Source organism: Pteronotus mesoamericanus, unplaced genomic scaffold, assembly GCF_021234165.1.
Source record: "Pteronotus mesoamericanus isolate MK-2021 breed Mesoamerican mustached bat unplaced genomic scaffold, CSHL_Meso_final contig_202, whole genome shotgun sequence".
Taxonomy (NCBI): domain Eukaryota; kingdom Metazoa; phylum Chordata; class Mammalia; order Chiroptera; family Mormoopidae; genus Pteronotus; species Pteronotus mesoamericanus.
Genome location: NW_026555086.1, coordinates 3357694 through 3378450, shown reverse-complemented (window position 1 = coordinate 3378450; position 20757 = coordinate 3357694). Strand labels below are relative to the sequence as shown.

Sequence of the window (20757 nt, the reverse complement as noted above, 5' to 3'; positions counted from 1 at the left end):
CCGTCTGTCCTGCGTGCACCCAGGCCCCTGTGCCCTGCGTAGCGGGGTCTCGCCTGGGGCCTCCCATGCTGGGCCCCATGTCTGGTGGATCTTGGTGTTGCTGGCCGCCCTTCCAGGGTGGGGCCTTGGCTGAAGAAGGAGGTGACACCCCATCCGCCCTGTGGTTTACTTCCTGCCGTGGACCTGGGGTGGCAGCCCCTGGATCTTGCGGGCGCTCAGCCCCGTCCGCAGGGAAAGTTGCTGGCTGGGGTCACGTCCCGAGGCCTCAAGGGTTCACCCCTGGCTGCACAGGAGCCCTGAGCAGCCCAGAACCTGAGCCCCGCTCCCGGAGGTTGGCGTCGCTGCTTGGCCGTTCTCTGGCCGTGACGCCCGCCCTCTCCGGGTCTCGGTTTGCCCGTCCATGAGTGAGGCTGGCACAGCACCTGCCTCACAGCACAGAAGGTTGCCGTGGGGGCCAAAAGGAGGTGCTGCTTCCTGCCCGGGGGAGGGATTTGGCCAGGAGGGTTTCCAGACACTGTTCTACACGCCGATCCTGGCCGGATCTCGCCTGCGACAGGTGATCCTCTGCCGTGCCTGATGCGATTCCTTAGCAGCCGCTCCCGCAGCCAGCCCAGCCGCCGGAGCCTCTCCTAGGATGCGAGTCTGCGTCATTTTTTCCGTTCTGCGTGTGCTCGTAGAAGGGGCCAGGGATGCATTTGCGGCAGGACCTGGCTCCTTCTTAAATTAGACTGCTTTCCATTCTCCTCGCCCCGAAGGTGGCGTTCCAGACTCAGCTGTGGCTCACAAGCTCAGCTTACCCACAGCGGGGTCGGGAAATTGGTGAGAAGTCAGAGTTGGACCATTGGCTTTTTTTTTTTTTTTTTTGAAGACACGAAGGTAGAAAATCTGCATTCGCTTAAAAAGAGCTAACATGGTGTGTTGTTGGGCAGAGAGGTCCTGTCCCAAAGGATCCGCCTTCCGGAATGGATGTGCACGACCTAAGGGCATCTCAGTCTCCGTCCATCTGTCCATCCATCCATCCATCCATCCATTCACTCGGCACGTAGTTACTGTGCACCCACTATGTGCCAGGCACTGGTCTAGCGCCGGGGATTCCACAGGGAGTAAAATACACAGTACTTGCTTAGGGACCACTGACTTTCTCTAGCCAGAAACTCCCCTGCCCCGGGGGCCTCTCCCCTCTCCATCACCCTAGTTTGGGGGGAAGGAGCTGGAGGCTGAGGTGGGACCAGCCCACCGAGGGCTAGCCCTGGCTCTGCCCCTAACTTGCCACGTGGTCCGGGGACAGTACCTTGGCCTTAGAGTCTGATTAAAAGCTGTGCATTGGATTGACTTTCTGGGGAGCCTTCTCCATCTAAAATCCCCCAATTCACTCCCCACTTGTCCCCGTAAAGAGTTTAATTATGTAACCATTTTTAGTGGTTCGCCAATAGCTTTATTATTATTATTATTACTACAAAATATTTCAGAGAGGTAAAAGACAGTAATGGCTCCCCAGGACGTGCCCTTCCGTCTAAGGGACAGTTTGAGGACCGCCCCGCGGAGCTCCCAGTCGGCGGCCTTTCCTCCCACCAGGCTTGGCGTTGACGTTTCCTTGTTCACGTTACATCTGGGAGTACCTGCAAATGCTCTATAAATACTGCGGGGTACATGTGGTAGACTTTCCGTAAATGTTGTCATTTTTACCGGATCACCGCTGTTTATCTTGAGCCACTTGCTTTTCCCCCTGACAGCGTCCTGTTTGGAAGATTCACCCTCGCTGATGCGCGTAGCTCTGTCTTGTAGTTGTAACGACCTGCGTTGTCCACTCCCTGAACGTCCGGCTGTTTCTCTCTCCATCTCCTGTTCGTAGAAGCATGGGTGCTAATCCAGTCTTTTTTTTTTTTTTTTTTTGTGGCTGTGACAAGTAGTTGTGGGGTGGGTGTTCTCACAGTGACCTCTCAGGCCCAGGAGTCCTCTGGCTGGCACGTGGCACTGCGCGTGGAACGCTGGGTCTGAGGGCGTGGCTCCGATGTCCTTTCTGCCCTCCCCACCGCCACGTCAGCAACTTTTTCCCCAGTGGCTCTACACGCTGTCCAAGGATTGTGTCTAGCAGCCCCACGTGGGTCCCACGTCCATCCCCGCTGGGCCAGGCCTGGGTCACGGCCTGTCCTGGGAGCTCGGTGGCGTGGCCGGGCCCAGGGAGCCTGAGTGGAAGAACGGGGAGGGAGGACAGGGCGGGGCTGGCATGGGACCGGGACCCCAGTCCTGCCTGGGGCAGCTCGGCCGTGCTGTTTGGGGAGTGGCCCTCCTGCCTTTTGCCCTGAGCCGCCTTAGGAAGCACCTGTCTCTTTGGAAGCGACAGCGAGGGGGCAGAGAAATGAAGCCCAGTTAAGGGTGTCACCCCTGCGTTGATGAGGATGGCCGTGGGTGGCGACCTTCAGCATGGCCCTTTTACAAGTGGGGGACCAAAGGCTTGCAGCCGTCTTGCTGGATCCCCTGCGGCTTCTGTGGGACCCGTGGAACCTGGAGAGCCCCTCCGCTCTCAGTGTTGATGCAGGATGTTTGTTATAGGTGGGGAAACTGAGGCTCAGAGGCTTGAGGCCACTGGACTGAGTCAAGGCCATGGCAAGACTTAGGGACCAAGCTCAGACAGCAGTGCAGGCGTCTCTTTAGTCCCTTATACCCACCCGTCCTCACCCAGGCTGTTTCTTCACCCCCAATGGAGCCAGCACGGCTGCCCGGACTCCCGTTGCACCTTCTGCGGCCACTGGGTCCCCGTCCCCTCAGCTACATCCCCGCGGGTTCCCCGGAGTCCTTTCCTGCCTTTGATGCAAATCCTCGCGCTTTCCCGATAATATCCCGGGCTCTTCTTAACGCGAGGGGGTCAGCTGCGGAGCCTCTCGGCAATTTATAATTCCTGAATATTCTGTTTGGTGACACGAGGTAGCATTTAATAGACACCCTGCCACCTCCTCTCTCCCTATTGTGACAAGCTCCCAGCAGATGCGTTTTGAGACTCAGGGTAATGCACCACGCTGGGAGCGGGGAGACCACGTCGCGCCTGAGTGCCTCTCCGAAACGTCTCCACAATAGACAGTCAGGTACGCACTTGCTTAGCTTCAAAGTAATGATTTCAACTTAATTTGACCCTTGATGAGGGAGCCCAGGTGTCTGGTTGGGCGCCGTCTCGCAGACGGGCCTGCCTGCCATGCCTTCGGTGGTAGCACAAATAATTCCTTCGTAACAAGTGCCTTTCAGAGGGGTCTGCTGCTGACAGCTAATATAGAATTATTGCCCCTGAATGCATTTCTGTAATTACTTCCCAGAGATCTGTCTTCGTGTTAGAAGACATTTCACACTTTAGTAACATAAGTGTTTGGGGAGAGCACGAGCAATAATTATGAACAGTCTTTCCGTGAAAATAAACCTAAAAAAATTATAAAAGCTAATGCTAACATGGGTTAGAGTCAGGGAGGAATTTCATTTGATTCATGCATATTTATTCCAAGCATAATAACCTTTCCGGGATGGCAACTTTTTTTTTTTTTTTTAAACAAAAGCAATCACAATCCAGGTAGCCCGCTTTCTCATTTTTGAGTAATACGGAAACGGAAAACTGATTAAAAGTGACAAGTTGCTTGAGAGTGAAGAAAGAGACCGTCGCTGAGGAGCCCAGATAGGAGACGCGTGCGGTAATGGAAAATGAAATGATTCACAGTGTGATCAATAAAAAATTAGCAGCATTTAATAAAAGGTTTCTGCTTCGTGTTGACTGAAGACCATCGCGAGCCGTTTGAAATCCGAGTTAAGTGGTGGCTGAGGAGGCGCGGCGGTCGGGGGGATGTGGGGGGGGTGTGCCTGGAGATCCCAGGGGTGTGGGCCATCCACGGTGGAGGGGGCTGCTGGGCCCCTGGGGCAGGTCTGGAAGTTTCCATTGCACTGTCCACTTGACCTTTGATCTGTAGCTAATCCTCTGGGGGTCTTGTTGTGTGGGGGAGTCCTAGGCACCAGGCGGGCCTTGCTCTCTCTGGGGGGGGTGTGGGCCCAGTGCCCTCCCCACCAAACCCATCCCCTGGGGAGGGGGCAGCCCGCCTGCAGGCGGCGTGTATCTGCTGAGGCCCAAAAGTGCTGTCTGCACCTTTGCCTTTGTGGTTTCTGGAGACTTCCAGAAGACCTCACAGCCCACCTGTGGGACTCAACACCCTCTTGGGGGCTGGAGGGAAATAAGCAGGAAGCTGGCAGACTTTACAAAGGATGAGGGGGTGGTGAGGGTGGAGAACCCATTGCTCAGCGGGTCCATGGAGGGGCTGGGCCGCACCCCGCTCTGGGTGGGGGCGGGGCGGGGTCAGTGGCAGCTGGCTTCTTGAAGCTGAGGGTGCCGCCCGAGGCCGGCCCTTCAGCAGCGGCAGCACCATGGTGAAAGCCACCTCATCAGACATGCCCCTTTTCCCCACGTGCCTCTTCAATGTCCTCGGGAGGACGCGCGTGCTCTGCGTGCACCAGGCTGTCCCCATGCCCAGAGACTTGCTACTTTTGCAAGTTTCACACAGCCTCTGTGCTGTGGCTGGCGGCGGGGGGCTCCCGGCCTCCTGGGCCCTCCCCTGGCTCCACGGGAGACCCGGGGCTGGGGGGCCACTGGGGCAGCTCGCCTCGCGTTACAGCAGCAGCCGGGAGCCTGCGTGGGTGGCGCCTAGGACTGAGGACGGGGAATCCTTTCCACTCTGTCCTGCCTGGGGCAGCGGGCAAGGCCAGGGCCTGTTCCTGTCTTTGTCCCTCCCCACAGCTGGATCTTTAAATGTTAGAGTAGGAAGGGTCCTTCCACACGGCTTCATTCACCATTCATTCAACACGTAGGAATAGAGCACCTACTGGTACCAGGCCCTCTGCTGGGTGCTTGGTGGGGGCAGAGGGAGCAGGGGCGGGGCAACTAATGGCCTGCTGTGTGGAGCCAGCTCTCCAGCACAGCTGGGGGGCCCATCCCATGTCCTGCAAAGGAAAGAACTGGGGCTGCCGTGGTAGGTGTGAGCCCCCCGCTGGCCCGTGAGGGCGAAGCTTCCCTGAGCCGAGACCTGGCCTTCAAGGCGCAGTTCCGGGCGAACGCCCGCCCCTCTCCGGTTCGCGCTGGCTCTGAGCGATCCCAGCGTCCAAGGCAGGCGGAGCGGCTTCCTTCGTCGGGGGTAATGTCCGTGTGGTGCCCTCGGGCCTGCCGCCGGCCGGCCAGCCGCCAGCCGCTCCGGTGCGCCGGTCTACGCATTTCCGCGCCGAGTCCATGCCTCAGCGTGCAAGACGGGCAACCCCGGTCCAGAGGGGGCGACCTCAGCGTGGCCCTGGGCCCCGGGCTCGCTCAGCCTGGCCGCTGGGCCTGTATTGGGGGCGCACACCCCTCCCTGCCTCCCATGGGGCTCCCCTTTCTGCTGCGGCCACCAGGGGGTGGTTGACACCCCAGCAGCTGCTCCTGGAGCAGTTAGGCGCGCCAGGCCACAGTGCTGGCCACAAATGAGCTGGATTTATCGAGCTCCTCACGTGGCCCCGCCGGCCGCCCCCGCCTCCTTTCGGTCTGCGCCTCCATCTCCTGCTTCCCAGCAGCCGTCAGAGACAAAACGCGACAGCAAGGCGAGGGCAGCATGGTCACAGCCTCGGGAGGTCACGGGGAGGTAACTGCGCACAATTTTCATGGTCCCAGGGTGGCCTTGTCCCACTGTTCTTCATTACTGCATGCTGCGGGATCAGTTTTATTAAGATCGCGGGGCTCTGCGGAGCGACACTGTGGACTCGCCGGAGAAATAGAGTTTTCTCCTTTTGGGTGGGGGTGTTTGCGGTGGCTTTGTCTCCCCCTTCCTGCTCTGTGCCTCCTCCATCTACCGCCTTTCCGTTCCGCCCCTTCCTTGCCAGGCCGAGCTGGGAGCCGCGTCCGGGGAGCCGCCATCTCTGCCTTGTGGGCTGGCCTCTTCCCTTGAACGTCGCCCGGCGTGCAGAGCCCTGCGTCCGCTCAGCAGGTGCTCACGGACAGGCAAAGCGTAAGGTGCTGGGGGCAGCGTGGCCACCTCCGCTGGTGGAAGGGCTGGGCTCAGTTTTTGGTGCATCTACGCACCCAGAACAGCCCTTGGCACGAAGTAGGTGCTCAGTAAATGTTGGTCGACTAGCTACAGGCGTGGACTGTTCGTCTGTTAAGGCTCCAGCTTTTGGGGAGCTCATTGCCAGCCAGGGCCTGTGTGGCAGGGACCTGGGGTGAGCTCACCTAGAAGGCAGCCCCTATTGGGAGCTCCGACACCTGCTCAGGGGGTGGCGTCCCACGCGTTTTCCAGGTGAGGAAACTGAGGCTCCCATGTGTAAGTAACGGAGGTCACAGAGGAGTGGCCTTGAATTTGAGTCCTGAATCCCCAAAGGAAGGACACTTCCGTCGGTGCCCAGCTCACCCCCCCGGCCTAACGCTAGGCTTGCGGGGACCTGGTGGCTCTAGCTGGGCTTGTCCCATGGCAAAGACTACCCCCACTCCCAGGCTGCATCCAGCCCTCGGGGGTCTTTCGTTCTGCCCACTCTGTTATCCTAAAACTTGACCTCAGCCTTTAGAAATCCAGAGAGATTTCACATAAAAATGTGGATTTCCTCCTTTTAGCAAAAACAGCTCGAGTGTCTGCCCGGGGCGTCGCTGTTTCGTACGGTGCCCGTGGAGAGGGTTTGAGCAGACCCAACCCCCGGGTGGGGTGGACGTCTCTCCCCCTCCCCCCACGCAGCCCCTCCCAGCTCATTCTACTTATTTGCATAACGGCGGGGCATTGGTCCACTGCGACCTGAGTGTCCCCACGGACCTGAGTGTCCCCGTGGGCCGTCTCACCAGTCTGAGTCTAAGTTTGCCCTCTGCGGAGCAGGTCTGATGTCACTGTCCCGTACTGGGTCCCTGGGGGAGGGGTGTGAACGAACTGGGAGGTCTGGTCTGAGGGAAGGGATCACCGTCCGACTGCTAATCATGGTGGCCTCCGGTTCCAGGATTGCTGACAGCCGAGGAAACATGCTCTGGAAGATGCCGGGCGACCGTCCCGGCGTGGCCTGTGGGATGCAGCCGGGTCACGTTCAGCCACGGTCAGCGTCGGACGGGCCGTGGCTTTGAAATTCCACCCACAGAGCCCTCAGCACTGACCGGTGAGCCGCACGCACCCCGAGACAGCTTCCTTATTGAAGAAGCAGAACTTGGACGGACAGCAAATTAGGTGTTAAAATATTTGCCTACGGCTCTGTTGCCAGGGGGACCCTTCGGGCTGAGTGTTAAATGTTACCCAGCGGCCCGCACGCCGATGTCTCAAACCTGAGGATAAAAAGCTGCCGTGGCGCGGAACTCGGGCCGGTCCCGGAGGCGCGCGCGCACGCCAACACGCGGAGCCCCGCCCAGCCTGACGCCGCTCCTGCGCTCCATCCTGCCTGCCCTGGTGTGCGTGAGCCTGCCCTGGTGTGCGTGAGCAAGCGTTCATGGGGACGCGTCCTCTCCTGGCGAGACCCGGGGTTTGCCTACCGCGCAGGTTGCTAAAAGGTGCTTCCTCCCACCCTGGCCCCCACACTCCCGGGAGCGGACCGAGCTGCTAGGGCAAGAGTTTTTGGGAAACCCAAGCCTGTTAGGCTGCAACCTGAGTGTCCTTGTGAAGCCCGTGGGGAGCACCTGGGAAATGGCAGGCACCCTCCTGGGCCATGTGTTCTGTGCGGAGGCGTCTCACGTCCACACTGGGGATGGCGCAGAAAAGCGGCCAGAGAATCGCATAGCGAGCGAGTCTGCGTGGCCTCCTCACGGGCTGCCCGGGACACCCCTGGCAGCGTTCACGGTTTGCCCTCTCGCGGGGGCTGTGCAACCTGGTCAAGGTCGCACAGCGTGGAGGGTGGGGCGACCCTGGACTTGAATGCAGGACTTTCCTCTCCTGTTCCAGTAGGATTTTTTTTTTTTTTTTGGCCTGTGTGGGCATTTCTGTGCCTTTCAAGGGAGCATGTGTCCAGATGGCCTCTGTCCCCAGGAGCCTGGGCGGCCTGCCGGCAGGCCCTCCCTTGGGGAACAAGGTCTTCAGCTCTCGTGTGTGGCACGCCACTGCCCACGTTGCTTGAATGGTATCGGCGGTGATCGGGCAGTAACTGTCGCTTCTGCTTTCTCAAGTTTTATTGGGCCCAGGTACCAGGCTGTGTCTATATTACCTCATTAAAATACTGTGACTTCGCTGCATTTTTCTCAGAGAGGGTAAGTGACGTGTCCAAGGTCCCCAGCTATTGCACGGTAGCACGTGAATCCAGATAGTCTGGCTCCAAAGTCTGTGATTTTTTTTTTTTTCTTTCTCTGTCACCCAGACAGTCCCTGGAACGAGGTCCCAGCTCTGCTGCTGTGGGCGTTGGTGCCTAATAACTACCGGCACTGCCACCGCTTGGCTTCCTCAGCCCCCTGGCCTGGGACGCCCTCTGTCTAGTTGGGTCGCCAGCTCAAGCCCTGGACGTGCCTGCGGTGCACGGTCTGGTGGTTTTGATTTCTGCGGAGCTGGGTGGCCCAGTCCCTGCCCAGGTCTGACGGGGAGGAGGATGAGCTGTGGGGGGGGGGGGGGCTTCCCACGACGCGCTGGCCTGCGGGACCGCTCTCCTGCCTCTCCGTTCTCGCCTCTGGCGTCCCTGTATTCAGCCCTCTGTCCGTCCTGCCAGCCACCCTGGTCCTGGGCCCTTGCCTCTGCCCGCGCTGGCCCCTGTGCTGGCCTCCTCCTGGCTCCTCAGCACCTGCACCCTGGGACTGACATGTGTCTGTTCCTTCGCTGTGCGCACGGTTCTTCTTGTGTCGACGCCCATCCATTCAGGTAGCCTCCCTCCACCTGTGCGGCAGGAGGGTCCGGAGCCTGTTGCAGTCAGGCTTCTTGTGGTCGTGCAAGGCATCAGACTCAGGCGGGAGACGCGGCTTCCTCAAGGGTGCTCCTTGTGGGGCCGGCGGGGCGGGGAGTCCCAGGGCTGAGATGGGGCCCGGGTGCGGGGCGGGCCTTGCCGCCCTGCCTCCTCACTGGTGTTCATCCATTCGTGGGCTCACGCACTGCCCCCCGCCCCCGTATCTGTTAGGCATCTTTTCCGAGCCAGGCTTTGCGTGGGCTTGGAGGCGACCAGGATGAATGAGACTGGGGAGCCCCCGTATGTCGTAGCAAACACGCGTGTGTTGTGTCTGGCACACAGTAGACCTCCGTAAATATTTGCGGGTGAGCGAAGGGAAGAACGGGCGCGTCTGGGTGATTGTTGGCACTGGGATGGCGCACGACTCTTACCTCTCTTCTCGTTTTCTCTGTCTTGGGCGTCGGGGGCTCCCCTGGCCTTCCGCCTCCACGGGCAGCTGCTCAGCCCTGCGCCCCAGGGGTGGGGTCCCCGCCAGTCTCTGGTTCGCTCTCAGGGTGCCCAGGTCTCTTGCTGTCCGGCTGATCCCCATGGTCCCTCCCGGGAAGGAGCAGCAGCCGACCTTCTGGGTGAGGCTCTTTCTGACCGTGTGCCGGTGGGGGCTGGGGCCAGAGAGAAGAGACCCTCACTGTGGCCTGGGGCTGAGCCCGTCACCTGTGCCCTGGGGGCAGGGGGCCCTGATTCATGGGCTGGACTGAAAGAAGGTCTGCGTGGCTGTGACATCAGAGGGGCCAGCAGAGCCCTTGCTGGACCCGAGGGGCCGGGACGAGGACCTTGCTCATGACTTTGTAGAGGTTTACAAGATCTTCGATGCGTGGCTGGTTTTTTCATGGAGCCACTCCTGTAGGAAGACTGCGTCTCAGAGCGGTGGAGTCAGACACAGGCCCGCCTGCCGCTCTTGCTGGAGCCTGGTCATCTCGCAGAGCCCTGGGATCCTCACCTGTAAAACAAGGACGCAGTGGCGCTCGCCTCCCAGGGCCGCCTGGCTGGCTGCGCGCGGGGACCTGGTGTCCAGCAGGTGCTCCGTAACGGCCAGCTGCCCCCGGCGGGCCCCCAGTGGTGCACACGTCAGAAAACAGCAGGGCTGTGGGTTGTTGGGGGCGGAGCGTGAAGCTGGCATGTAGGGTGCCAGCTCCGGCCATTCCCTGTCCGGCGCACGTGGCTCAGGCGGCCCCAGGCGCCTGCAGGAGACTCGGGTGGGGCCTGAGGGGAAGGTGGCAGCGCCCACTTCCAGGAAGCCCTCCCCAGCTGCTGGCCGCAATGGAAGGCAGGGAGCTCCGAGGCCTGCTCGCTCGGCTTCACAGGGCCTGGGGCCGTGGGAGGCACCCGCGGGCCAACTGTAGTTCAGGCCCAGGCGGCCGCCGCGTCGGAAGCACGAGGCCACCTGTGGGCTGGGGCCTCGGACAGGGCCGGTGGGGTCTCTGGGCTCTGCCTCCTCCCCGCTCGATCGGTGGATTGGATGAGGGCCTGCAGGGGGCTCTGCGGCGGCCACCCCCGACCAGCCAGACCTGGGCCAAGGGAGTAGAGAAGGTCCGTTCCTTCAGTCCCCAGGGGCTTACTGAGCAGCTTGCGGGGCTCGAGGTGGGCGCAGGAGGAACGAGGTGACTGCAGACAGCACCCTGGTGGGGGGACGGGCGCCCCAGGGCCTTGTGTCCTCAAGCTCGGGGCCCCTGCAGGCCCCGGGTCCGCGGAAGGGCGTGCTGCTCACCGTCCAACTGGCGGGCCCAGTCCCAGCCTTGGCTTCGGGCGCCCGCTCAGAGCCTCCGTGTTCTCGTCTATAAATGGAAAAACACCCCCCTTTACCTCTCCCTCCCTAGTGTGAGGCTCAGAGACAGGCGGCCTCAGCCGCGGCCCCCCCAGCTCGGAGGCCTCCTGCCCCAAGTCCCGACGGCGCTGACGAAGCCTGGGGCCCCGGGGACTGCGTCCGCGGGGCCGTCCTGCTCCCCAAAGCAGCTCAGGCCCCCTGGTCTCCCCCCTCTGGCTTTCTGAGGGTCAGACTGTGCAGTCGAGGGACCCCACAGGACTGCAGGGGTGAGGCCCCCTCCTTCACCCACTCCCCTCTCTTGCCCCCCTCCGCGAAGCCACCGTGCCTCCCCATTAGTAGACAGCGGCAGGGGAGGTGACAGTTCCTTAAAACAGATTTATACTCTTGGATGACTTTATGGGTTTTTGACTTATAAAACCCTGAGACTTGACATGCTGATTTATCTCCTCCTGAGTCAACAGGATGTACCAGATTTAAAAAGATCAAATGCGATGTAGTGTTTGTGGTTCCAATTGTGGATGAGATGGGCTAGGGCAGAGTGCGCTGCCAAGTAAACACGGCAAAAAAAAAAAAAAGGCAAAACAAAACGAGGATAATTTAAATACGTCTATTAAATTGTGTGTTAAGTAAAGTAGCTGGAGCGTGTGCCGGACGTAATGTATCATCTAGAGAGTTGGAGTAGCAGATGAAGCCGGAATTACGGCTCTTTTTCTCCCTTCCCCTTCAGAACATTTTTTTTTATTAAGGGAAGAGACGGTAAACTAGGAATCTCAGAGCCGGGGCTTGGCGCGCAACCGTGGCTGTGTGATGACTTACAATATTGAAGGCTCCCGATGATATTTCTCATTTCTTTGCTTTCTCTTTCTTGCCGTTGCCGGAGCAGCGGATCCGATTTCCCGAGATAAATATGTTGCCTGGCTTTTAATGGGATTTCTCTATTGCTGGGAGTTGGCATGTTCTGATAAAAAGAAAAAAAGAGCCTAAAAATTGCACGTCCCCTAATTGGTAAGAAGAGAGATGTTTTGATGGGCCACCAATGGAAACATTGATTTTTACTGCCTCCGCGCCGTTCCATGCGGCGTGTCGGGCCCTGTTCCCCACCACGGAAGGCGGCCGCGGCAGGCTCTTTGATGCGCTGATTTGTCTTTGCAGGATCTGGGTGTTGGGTGCTTGCAAGTGCGTGCTGTGCAGACTGGAGCAAGAGAGCCCTTACACCATCATCTGTTTCCAAATTGGAATATTTATAGGACTGTGGCTCCCACCTCGAATCGAATGCATTCTCTGCTTCATTCTTCTCTCCTGCTTTGAAGACCAGCCCTCGGGGGCGTACAGGTTGCGTGTGGAGGCCTTTTCCTGCAGCTGTGGTGTCATGTGTGGCTCACGCACGCACACTCCTTTGCACGCACAGACATGTTTGCATTGGGGTCTTTACACACAGGAGCGATTTCTCTCTTTAATTTGAATCAGTGCTAGTTTCCGGGCGGGTGGCAGGAGACCACACGCACTTCGATTTTCTAGTCCGAGTCTCTGTATTTTAATGGGCAAGTTTAATCCACTGACATTTATTGGGATTCCTGATCTGTTCCGTGTGTTACACTCACCATGTTTGTTTTGCACTTTGATTTACAAGTTCTCCATGTGTCCCGTTAATGCCTCTGGCGGAGTCTATGTACCGGTCCCCGGCTCTGCAGCGGGGTGCACTCGGCAGGAGGCAGGGAGTCGCGTGAAATGTCCGCAGGGGGCCGGGGACAGGGCGTCCTCCTGGCTGCATGCCAGGCGCCTCACCTGTGAAATGGGAATAACGAAGCTGTCCCCCTCGGGCCGGGGGCAGGACTGCATGTTGGCTTTTAACAAACTATGGCAGTGGTCCCTGAAGGTATCGTCTTACCTGTGATGGCTTTTAGCTGCAGGGTGTGTGAGGCTGAGAAGCGGGTCTGTGTGTAGGTAACCCGCTTTGAAAAAGTACAGAACGCGACACAGACGCAAGACGCCATTGCCGTGCCTTGTAACTGTGCCCAGCAGACGGGAGGCATTTTATTTGGAAGGAATTGGTGGAAGGGTTCGAAGCCTGGTTCTCCCTGTCTAGGCTGATACCTGGGCACCAGCGAAGGCTCGGGCACGGCCCGACTCTCTGTGGTCCCGCTAACACGTGCGCTCCTTGGATTCCAGAGCCAGGACATCCATGCGGAGGGCCGAGCCCGCGTCGGCACACGCGGAGGCTCGTGGCGAGGAGGGTGGACTTGGCCCCAAGACCTCCCAGCTCCGAGTCGCGAGGCTTTGGGGGAAAACGTTTGGGGGCGTTAGGAACAGCCGACGGGCTCTGGAGAAACGTGTGGGAGGATGGTTTTCCGGAGACAGATGCGAAGGCATTTTCGCCTCCCTGACGGGTCACAACCCCCAGCGTCCCTTCACGGAGGTAGGTGACAGGAAATCCCCATGGAAGATTTGCACCAAGAATTAGAGAACCTAGTTGAGAATTACGGCACCGCATGCTACAAAAAACCCCATACATTAATATACCATGAGGCGTCCAGGATAATAGACCCTGGGAGGTAGACTAATTAAATGTATCTTAATAAACGCCGGGCAGTTCTTTGAAAACCCTTTCCCGAGACCCCGTCAGCCCACGTGGACTGTATTCTTCCTGTTGGCAGGAGGCCTAGAAGGAGAACCAGAGTGTGACCAGAAAACCAGCCGGGCGCTGGAGGACAGGAACAGCGTGACAAGTCAAGAGGAGAGAAATGAGGACGATGAAGACATGGAGGATGAGTCAATTTACACCTGCGATCAGTGTCAGCAGGACTTCGAGTCGCTGGCGGACCTGACGGACCACCGGGCCCACCGCTGTCCTGGAGGTATGCTCAGCAGCGCGGGACGCTGACAGGTGGTTATGCGGGTAATTGGACAAAGCAGCAGCTTGAAGCCTCGGGTGAGATTAAAGAATTAATAATGTAATTTTACAGGGAATGTCATTTTATTGTGGTGTCTTGGGTACCCTGTATCCGCCTTTTCAATACAATTAAGAAGAAAAGCAACAGCTTTCCGGCCGGCGGGAGCGAGGGGGGAGGCTCCCTGTCCCCGCTGCCCGCCGTCCATGCTCCGTAGGACACGGGCCCGCCCACCCCCGCCGCCCCCCCCACCCCGGATTTCTCGAAGGCCTTTGGAAACCCAGCCATTAGGAGGTTGTTCGTGCGCAGTGACGCGACCTCTGTGCCGAGAGCTGTGGGAAGATTGAGCTCCGAGGCCAGGGCTTGTGATGGGCAGGGACAGTCTCACAGGCCAAGGAGAGCCTGGCCAGAAAGGGGCCCGGTTTCGCCTCCGCGCTTGGCCCCGCTGCCTCTCTGAGGGCTGGCTGCTGCCGCGCCGGACGGCGGTCCTGTTCTCTGTTTCCTCAGTGCTCCTGAGACGGCGGGCAAGGCCAGGGCTTCACAGGAGCTGTTTACAACTTCACGAGTTGTGTGCGACTATGCGTCTGGGTCACGGGGTGGGGGCAGGGCGGGGGACGATGGCATGTGGGTCCCCTGGGGGTGGCAGCCGCGCTGCAGGGCCCTGAGTTTGGGACATCTGTGTTCCTCACACAGCTGTCCCCAGAGAGCTTCCTGTTGGATCGTGATTGTTGGATGAAAATATCTTGGGTGCCCGTTTATGGGGAAAGGACCTAAAATCTCAGACCGCTGTTCTAAAGAGGACCTGTTGCCTGTTTTGGGGGAAATTTGCTGGTAAGAAGTAGGCTGGGTTCCAAGCTCTCCGTTTCCCTTCCTTTCATACCATCTCAGAAGTTAGAAAGCCAAGCGGTTGGGGAGCTGCTATGACTTTCCCTCAAGGGACGCCTGTACCCGCGCGCCCTGGCTGGACCCAGTGCCTGTTCTCACCTCGGAAGGGAACAGATACCCCAAAACAGTGCCCCCAAGAGGACTCTTCCAGGCCTGGGCTTTGGTGGGGCTCAGCAAATCAAACCCCAGTCATTTGGATTTTGTGATATTCCCACCACAGGCAGAGGTGACAGCTGACTTAGGGTCTTAGCGTACTGAGGCGTGAGAGGGGCAGGTGCGTGCTTGGCCAAGGTCACATAGCGATTTGGTGGCCGAGCCAGGGCGTCTTCAGGCCCCTGAGCTGTGCACTCTCCCCTGCTTGAGAAAAATCACAGATGCTGGTGCTCGTCCCCATTTAGCCAGGACCTGCGGTGGATTCTAGCCTGTAAGAGAATGAAATACTGTCTCCTACTTTTAAAACAGCCAATGAGTTGGTCAAAGGAAAAGCCACTCTCTCCATTTCCTAAGTGTGCCGTTGCGGTTCCCTGCTGTGCGCCTCGCTGTGCTCCGGTTCTCAGAATCAAGGAGATTTTTGTATCTCTTGCCACCCTTTTGGTACCGGTGGCATTTCTAGGCGGAGAAGAGAGCATGCGACGCGGTGGGGCCTGTGTGGGGGCCTGTGCTGGAAGTAGCCATATCCGGTCCCAGGCAGGAGTCTCATCACAGGGCCTCCTCTGCCCTCAGCCTTGGACTCCGGCAGAAGGCGTGGCAGCCGCCGTGGGGGCTGGGGGCGTCCGCCGATACGCCTGCCCGCGCCCCAGCAGGACCCCACCCACGACCTCCACGGAGACTGGGAGTCAGACATTCCTAGAAGGAGTCCGTGAAATACCTGACAGCGCCCCTGAGAAATGTATGGCCACCCCGCACTGGTGTGACCCGGTCTGGGAGAGTGTCCCTGACGCAGAAGAGATAGGAGAGGCGTTATTTCCCCCAGGCCGTGGGTGCCTGGGTTCCCCATGACAGACAGGGTAACCCCTGGGAATCGCGTGTGTCTCCTCCAAATCAGGTCCCCGCCTGGGACGGCTCCACACCCTCCGCCTGTGCCGCGGTTCTCACCCGCTGTCCCCAGCGGTGTCTCTGGGCCTGTTTGGCCGAGGGGGCTCTGTCACCCCCTCCTTAAAAATCCGTTGTGTACGCCGGGCTCTAGCCTGCGGTGCTTGAACATTGTCTCCGCTTTACAAGGCCGGCCTGGGCCCGGGAGGCGAGGGCAGGCTCTCCCGGCCGGTGCAGGGGTCTGCTGGGCGCGCGGCACGGGCCGTCCAGTCACGGAGCCGGGGACGCTGCAGGTGGGCGCCGCCGTCCTCACGGAGCATAGGGGCACCTGGAGGCCTGACAAAGGCCGTTTCAGAGAGGACCGTGTCCGCGGAGGCCGGGGGCTCTGGGCGCTCAGCGGAGTTTTCTGAGAGAACCATTGAGTCTTGTTTGGGGGCAGGCGGAGCCCTCCGTGCTGCTGAGAATTTGGGGCCCGAGGGCAGGTGCACCTGTCCCATCCTGGCTGCGCCTTGTCCCCTGCAGAGGGCTGTCCCCGTTGGGCCGCCGGGCAGGTGTGTGGGGAGGGGCGGGCCTCCCAGGCAGGCAGCAGTGTGTCGGGGTGAGGCCGTGGGGGGTGTTGGGGGCCATCTCGACTGGGGCTCTCTGACACTGCTCTCGCAGAGCGACCTCCAGGTCCTTGACAGGGGAGTTGGGCGGGGGTGGGGGCCACTGCCCTGTCCCACGAGATCCAGGGATGGGGAGCAATTGCAAACTAAACTCCAGACAGAAACAGCTTTTTTGAATGCTCACGTTCATAAAAATAAGAGGGGAATTTGCTCAAATAGCGACCGCAAAAAAAAAAAAAAAAAAAAAAAAGTGCTCCCTGTGGCTTAATTTCTCTGTACCTCCCTCAGCCACCCCCCCTTCCTGAGGACGGGGACCGAGGAGCATGTCGCCAGCCCCTCAGGAAGGGCAGACCCTCCTTTTCTGGCAAAGGTGAGACGCTGCTGCGTGGAGCGCCGGGTGGAGAGTTAATTACACCCTGGTTTATTCAGCTGCGGCCAGAGTGACCCGTGGGCCGTAATTACAGGGCCGGGAGCGTTCCTGTCCGCGGGCCCTGCTGCCAGCCTCGTTCCCGCGCGCCGGCTGGCCCGGGCTCGCCTTTGTGTGCCGGCAGCGTGGGTGGGGCCCCGCCTGCCTCGCCGCTTAGGGTGCCCCTCGTACTGGATCCATTTGGGCAAAACAGAGCAGGCGCGGGCCAGCCGCTGGGCAGAGCTGTGCCAAGTGCACAGGTGCAGGTCGCCGGTGCCCTCTGCCCACGGGAAGCGTGCACAGCCTCTGGGTGTCGGCCGGCGTTGCGCAGCGCAAGGGCCTGGGGTTCGAGCCCAACGAACAGCCCCACGTGAGGAGCCTTCCTGCGTGCAGACAGCATCCAGCTAGAAAACAGGGGCTAGGAAAGGGTCCCGCTTCCGATGGCCACAGATGGATGAGGACCAGGGAACCGATCCAGGAAGCCGCATCCCGGTGTTTGGACGAGACCCATAAACAGCATCCGCCAGTGGCGGACACAAAAGAGACGTAAATAAAGGACAAGGCAGATCTTATCCTTGCGTGGAAAGATCCACTATTGTAAATATGTTGATGTGGCCTGAATTAACCCATTAACCTGCCTTAAGCCAATGAAAAGGATGATAGGGTTGATTTAGAAATGACAAGCTGAGTCTGACATTTCTAAGGAAAAACAGGCGTGCAAGGACAGAAGGGAATTCCAGAAGAGAGGGGTGTCGTGTGGGGCTGGCCACCAGGCCAGTGCGGGACAGACCGGGGAACAGAACGGAGACCAGACGGGGACCTGCATAGATTTAGGGTATGAGAAAGGTGTCACTCCAGATCGCGGGGGGACAGATGGGTCACCCAGGGAGGGGGACTGGGGAGAACAGGGTAGCCATCCTGAAAAAAAAGGAATTGGATCCCTTCCTCCTTCTAACACCAAACAAATCCCAGATGGATCAGAAATCCAAACATAGAAGGAAAACTTTAAAATACTAAAAGAAAACAAGTGAGTTAAAAAAAAAATTGTAGTATTAGAGGGGGGGAAGGCTTTTTCTAAATATAACCCTAAACCCAAAAGCCATAAAACAAAGGGAATATTATAAAAACAAAATGTTTCTGCATTGCCAAAACCACCATAAATTCAGCCAAGGACACACACATCACACGCAGAAGACATTTTTCTTAATGCGTAAGGCGCTCCCACCAACACTAAGAAAAGAGCCAATAAATCAACAGGAAGCAGGGCCAGTGCCCACTTAGGCTGGCGGTGCCACGCTGTCTTTAGGTATTTCGAACATCTCCCATGTGTAAAGGACAGAAATGGAACCTGAAAAAGAAACGCCACTCATCTTAAACATGTAGAAAGTGTCAGAACCTCCTTTACGTAAGAGACCTGTACATTTAAGCCACAGGAAAACACCTTTTATTTTATTTTATTTTATTTTATTTTATTTTATTTTATTTTATTTTACACTGGCCAGATTGGCAACAATCAAGGATTTTGATGCCAAGGCTTGGGGTCTTGGTCTCTTCTCTGTCCCCAGGGCAGCCGTGGCCTGTGGCTGGAACACATAGTAGGTGCTCAGTAAATGTTTGGTTGATCTCGTCGAGGGGGACAGACGTGTCCACAGCATGACAGGCAGCGATACAGGCTCTGAGGCGTGAGGGCGCAGAACGGAGAGCGCCCTGCACGGAAGCTGGGCCCCGCCGGTCTGCAGGCAGCGTGGCATCGGAAGGGGGACTTGCAGGCAGGAAGAGATGGTTTATTCAGTCAACAAGTATTTGCTGAGCAGGTGCTAGGCATAGGGACCCTCGGGTGCTCGGGAGGCAGGACCTGGGTGTTTACAGGAAAGGTAATTTGGTGGAGACGGCAATCGCTTCGTAAAAAAGTTCTTCGGTGGGATGAAAGGTGACCTTTCAATAGCCGCCGTCCCCGCGCCTTGAAGGCTGTTTCAGTGTACGCAGATGTCACCCCCAGCTCCTGGGGAGGCGCTGGCCATGGAGTCAGCGGGCTCATGCGTGGCCCTTCGGGAAGGAAGCGACGAGCGGGGTGGTTGCCCAGCCGGGGGTGAGTGCGGAGCCTTCCCCGAACTGCCGACCAGCTCCCTGGCCCCTGAGACCCCCGGGAGGGTGCCCGCGAAGCCGGAGGCTGCGGGGGCTCCGCGGGTCTGTCTGGGCTCAGCAGCTGAGCCCTGGCTCCTGGTGGCGACGTGGGGAGCAGTTGTGTCGGACGTGGGTGGTGGTATTCACCTGTGCGTCTGCGGGGCTGTGGGCCGTGCCCCTGGTCCCCACTGGGAGGAGTGAATGCTGCTGCCACGTGGTTGGGCTTGCGAGGCTCTCCGGAACTGGATGTGGCGTCCAAGAGGGCGGAAGGCAGGGGTCCGGGGGGAAGAACCCACATTTCTTTCGGTTTCCGCCAGAAGGGTGTGTTGTAGGCTTGTGGTCCCAGAGGGCTCCCCACCGGGCGGGGTCTTTCACGTCTCTCCCACCCAGCCCGCTTGACCGCCTTGGTGGATTTCTGAATCTTTGTGCCCCCTGGGTTCTTTTGTGTCCAAGGGTGGGCCGGAATGGAATCTGGGGTCGCTGGTCCTCAGGGTTGAGTCTCTGCAAACCGCCCTCCACCGGGACACTTTGGGGGGGGGGGCGCTGCTCCCGCGGGCTGCGCCCTGGCTTGTGCACCGTCCCCGGGCGCAGCCAGAGCTCCTGCCGGCTTCCCGTGCTGCACGCCCAGCAGAATGCCGAGGTCCTGGGTTGGGAGGGCGGGACAGGGAGACACCCCCAACAGACCTTCAGAGTCGCTGCGCGTGTGTTCCTGGTGTGGTATGGGTCCAGCTTGCTTATCCGTTTCAGGTCGGATGCTTCCGGAGGACACATGTCACATCAGCAAGTAGTGGCACCATGCCTGTTACATGCCCGGGCTGTGTGACGTCGCCATGACCCTTTGCCCGGCACATAGCAGGGCCTCCGTTAAGAATGTGCTATCAGCACAGACTCAAGGCAAACCGAGAAGCACAAAATCGCGGGCTCATTGGCCAAGGGAGCTGAGGTCCCTCCAGGCCCTGCGGGGACACGCCCCACGGCTGTCTCCACAAACCCTGTCACCACCTGTGCAGCAGCAGAGGTGTCCCCAGCACCTCCCGCCTCCTACCCTCCTAACTCCTGATTGCCGGCACGGACGTCCTGAGGGGGACTCCTACTCACCTCTGAGGTGACACGGTGGCCGGGGGAGACAGGCACGCATGTTAGCCAGGCTCAGGGTGGGTGGCGTCGGGGGCAGCCCCCTAACGCCCCTGGGACTGAGAGTCGGGGAGGGGGCCCCCTGGATGGTGGCCAGGAAATGCCGTGTTTTCTTCAGGAGCAAGGAAGTGTGCGTGGGCACAAGGGAAGGAGGGAGCTACGTGGCTGGATCGCACACCAGGGTGTTGGGGGTCATTTATCAAGTCCATCACGTTGACCTTGATAGTGTCTGGGCACCTCTCTGCGTTTTAGGGAAGCAGATTTCCTGAAAGACCACGTGGCCCAGTGGTTTCCAGGCTTATTCTCATACCCAGCCCGTGTATAAAGCAGATAACTGCAGAGCTCTCCGTGAAAACATCTGGAAGATTCTTCCCCCCACCATGTGCCCTCTGGTCCCTTCCAGCCTCTAGGACGCCCCAGGGTGACTGAAAGCACTGACCGTGTGCGGCTGCTCAGTGAGGCTGGACTTGGCAGAGGTCGCAGGGGGCAGCGGGTCAGGGCTCACCGATGCTCCCCTCCCCCCAGGGCGTATCTGGTAATTCCTAGGGGGCAGCGCAGCCCTCAGGGCGGTCGAGGGACAGGTGCTGGAAGCTGGGCACCCCTGTGCTCTCTGATGGGTGGGGCCTGTGTGGCTCCCATCGGGCCCAGTGGCTGTTTGGGGGCAGGGGTGCCCCATACCAAGCCTGCCGTCCTTGAGGTCCTGGACTCACACCAGTTAGACTGGGCGTTTCCTTTGCTTCTCATGGAAGAAGGACTTTGACCTTGAATTCTTACTCTGTGGAAGCTGCGCCCTTACTTCGGGGCTTCCCCTGAAGCCAGCCCAGCCTCTCTCCCCTATACTGCTGTCTCCTGGTCCTTTGGCAGAGGGGCTCTGGGAGAGGGGCCCAGGCTGGGCACCCCTGCGTCCAGCGGCATCCTGCCTGACATGAGGGTGAAAGAGGCAAGTAGGGGGGAAGTATTTTGTGGCAGTCCTTGCCATCGCTGAAAACCACGGGTGACCTCTTCCCGTGCTGCCCAGTTTACAGCTTGCGGCGCCTGAAGGCC

At 59.2% G+C, this 20757-nt stretch overlaps 1 protein-coding gene across 3 annotated transcripts in view; it reads left to right on the top strand.

Moving 5' to 3' along the window:
• Positions 1-20757, top strand: part of ZNF423 (zinc finger protein 423) — a 300151-nt gene that overhangs the window by 111616 nt on the left and 167778 nt on the right. For all 3 annotated transcript variants that reach the window (XM_054570315.1, XM_054570314.1, XM_054570316.1), the window contains exon 3: positions 13294-13494. In XM_054570315.1, coding sequence (XP_054426290.1) covers positions 13294-13494 — 201 coding nt within the window. The remainder of the gene's footprint in view (positions 1-13293; positions 13495-20757) is intronic.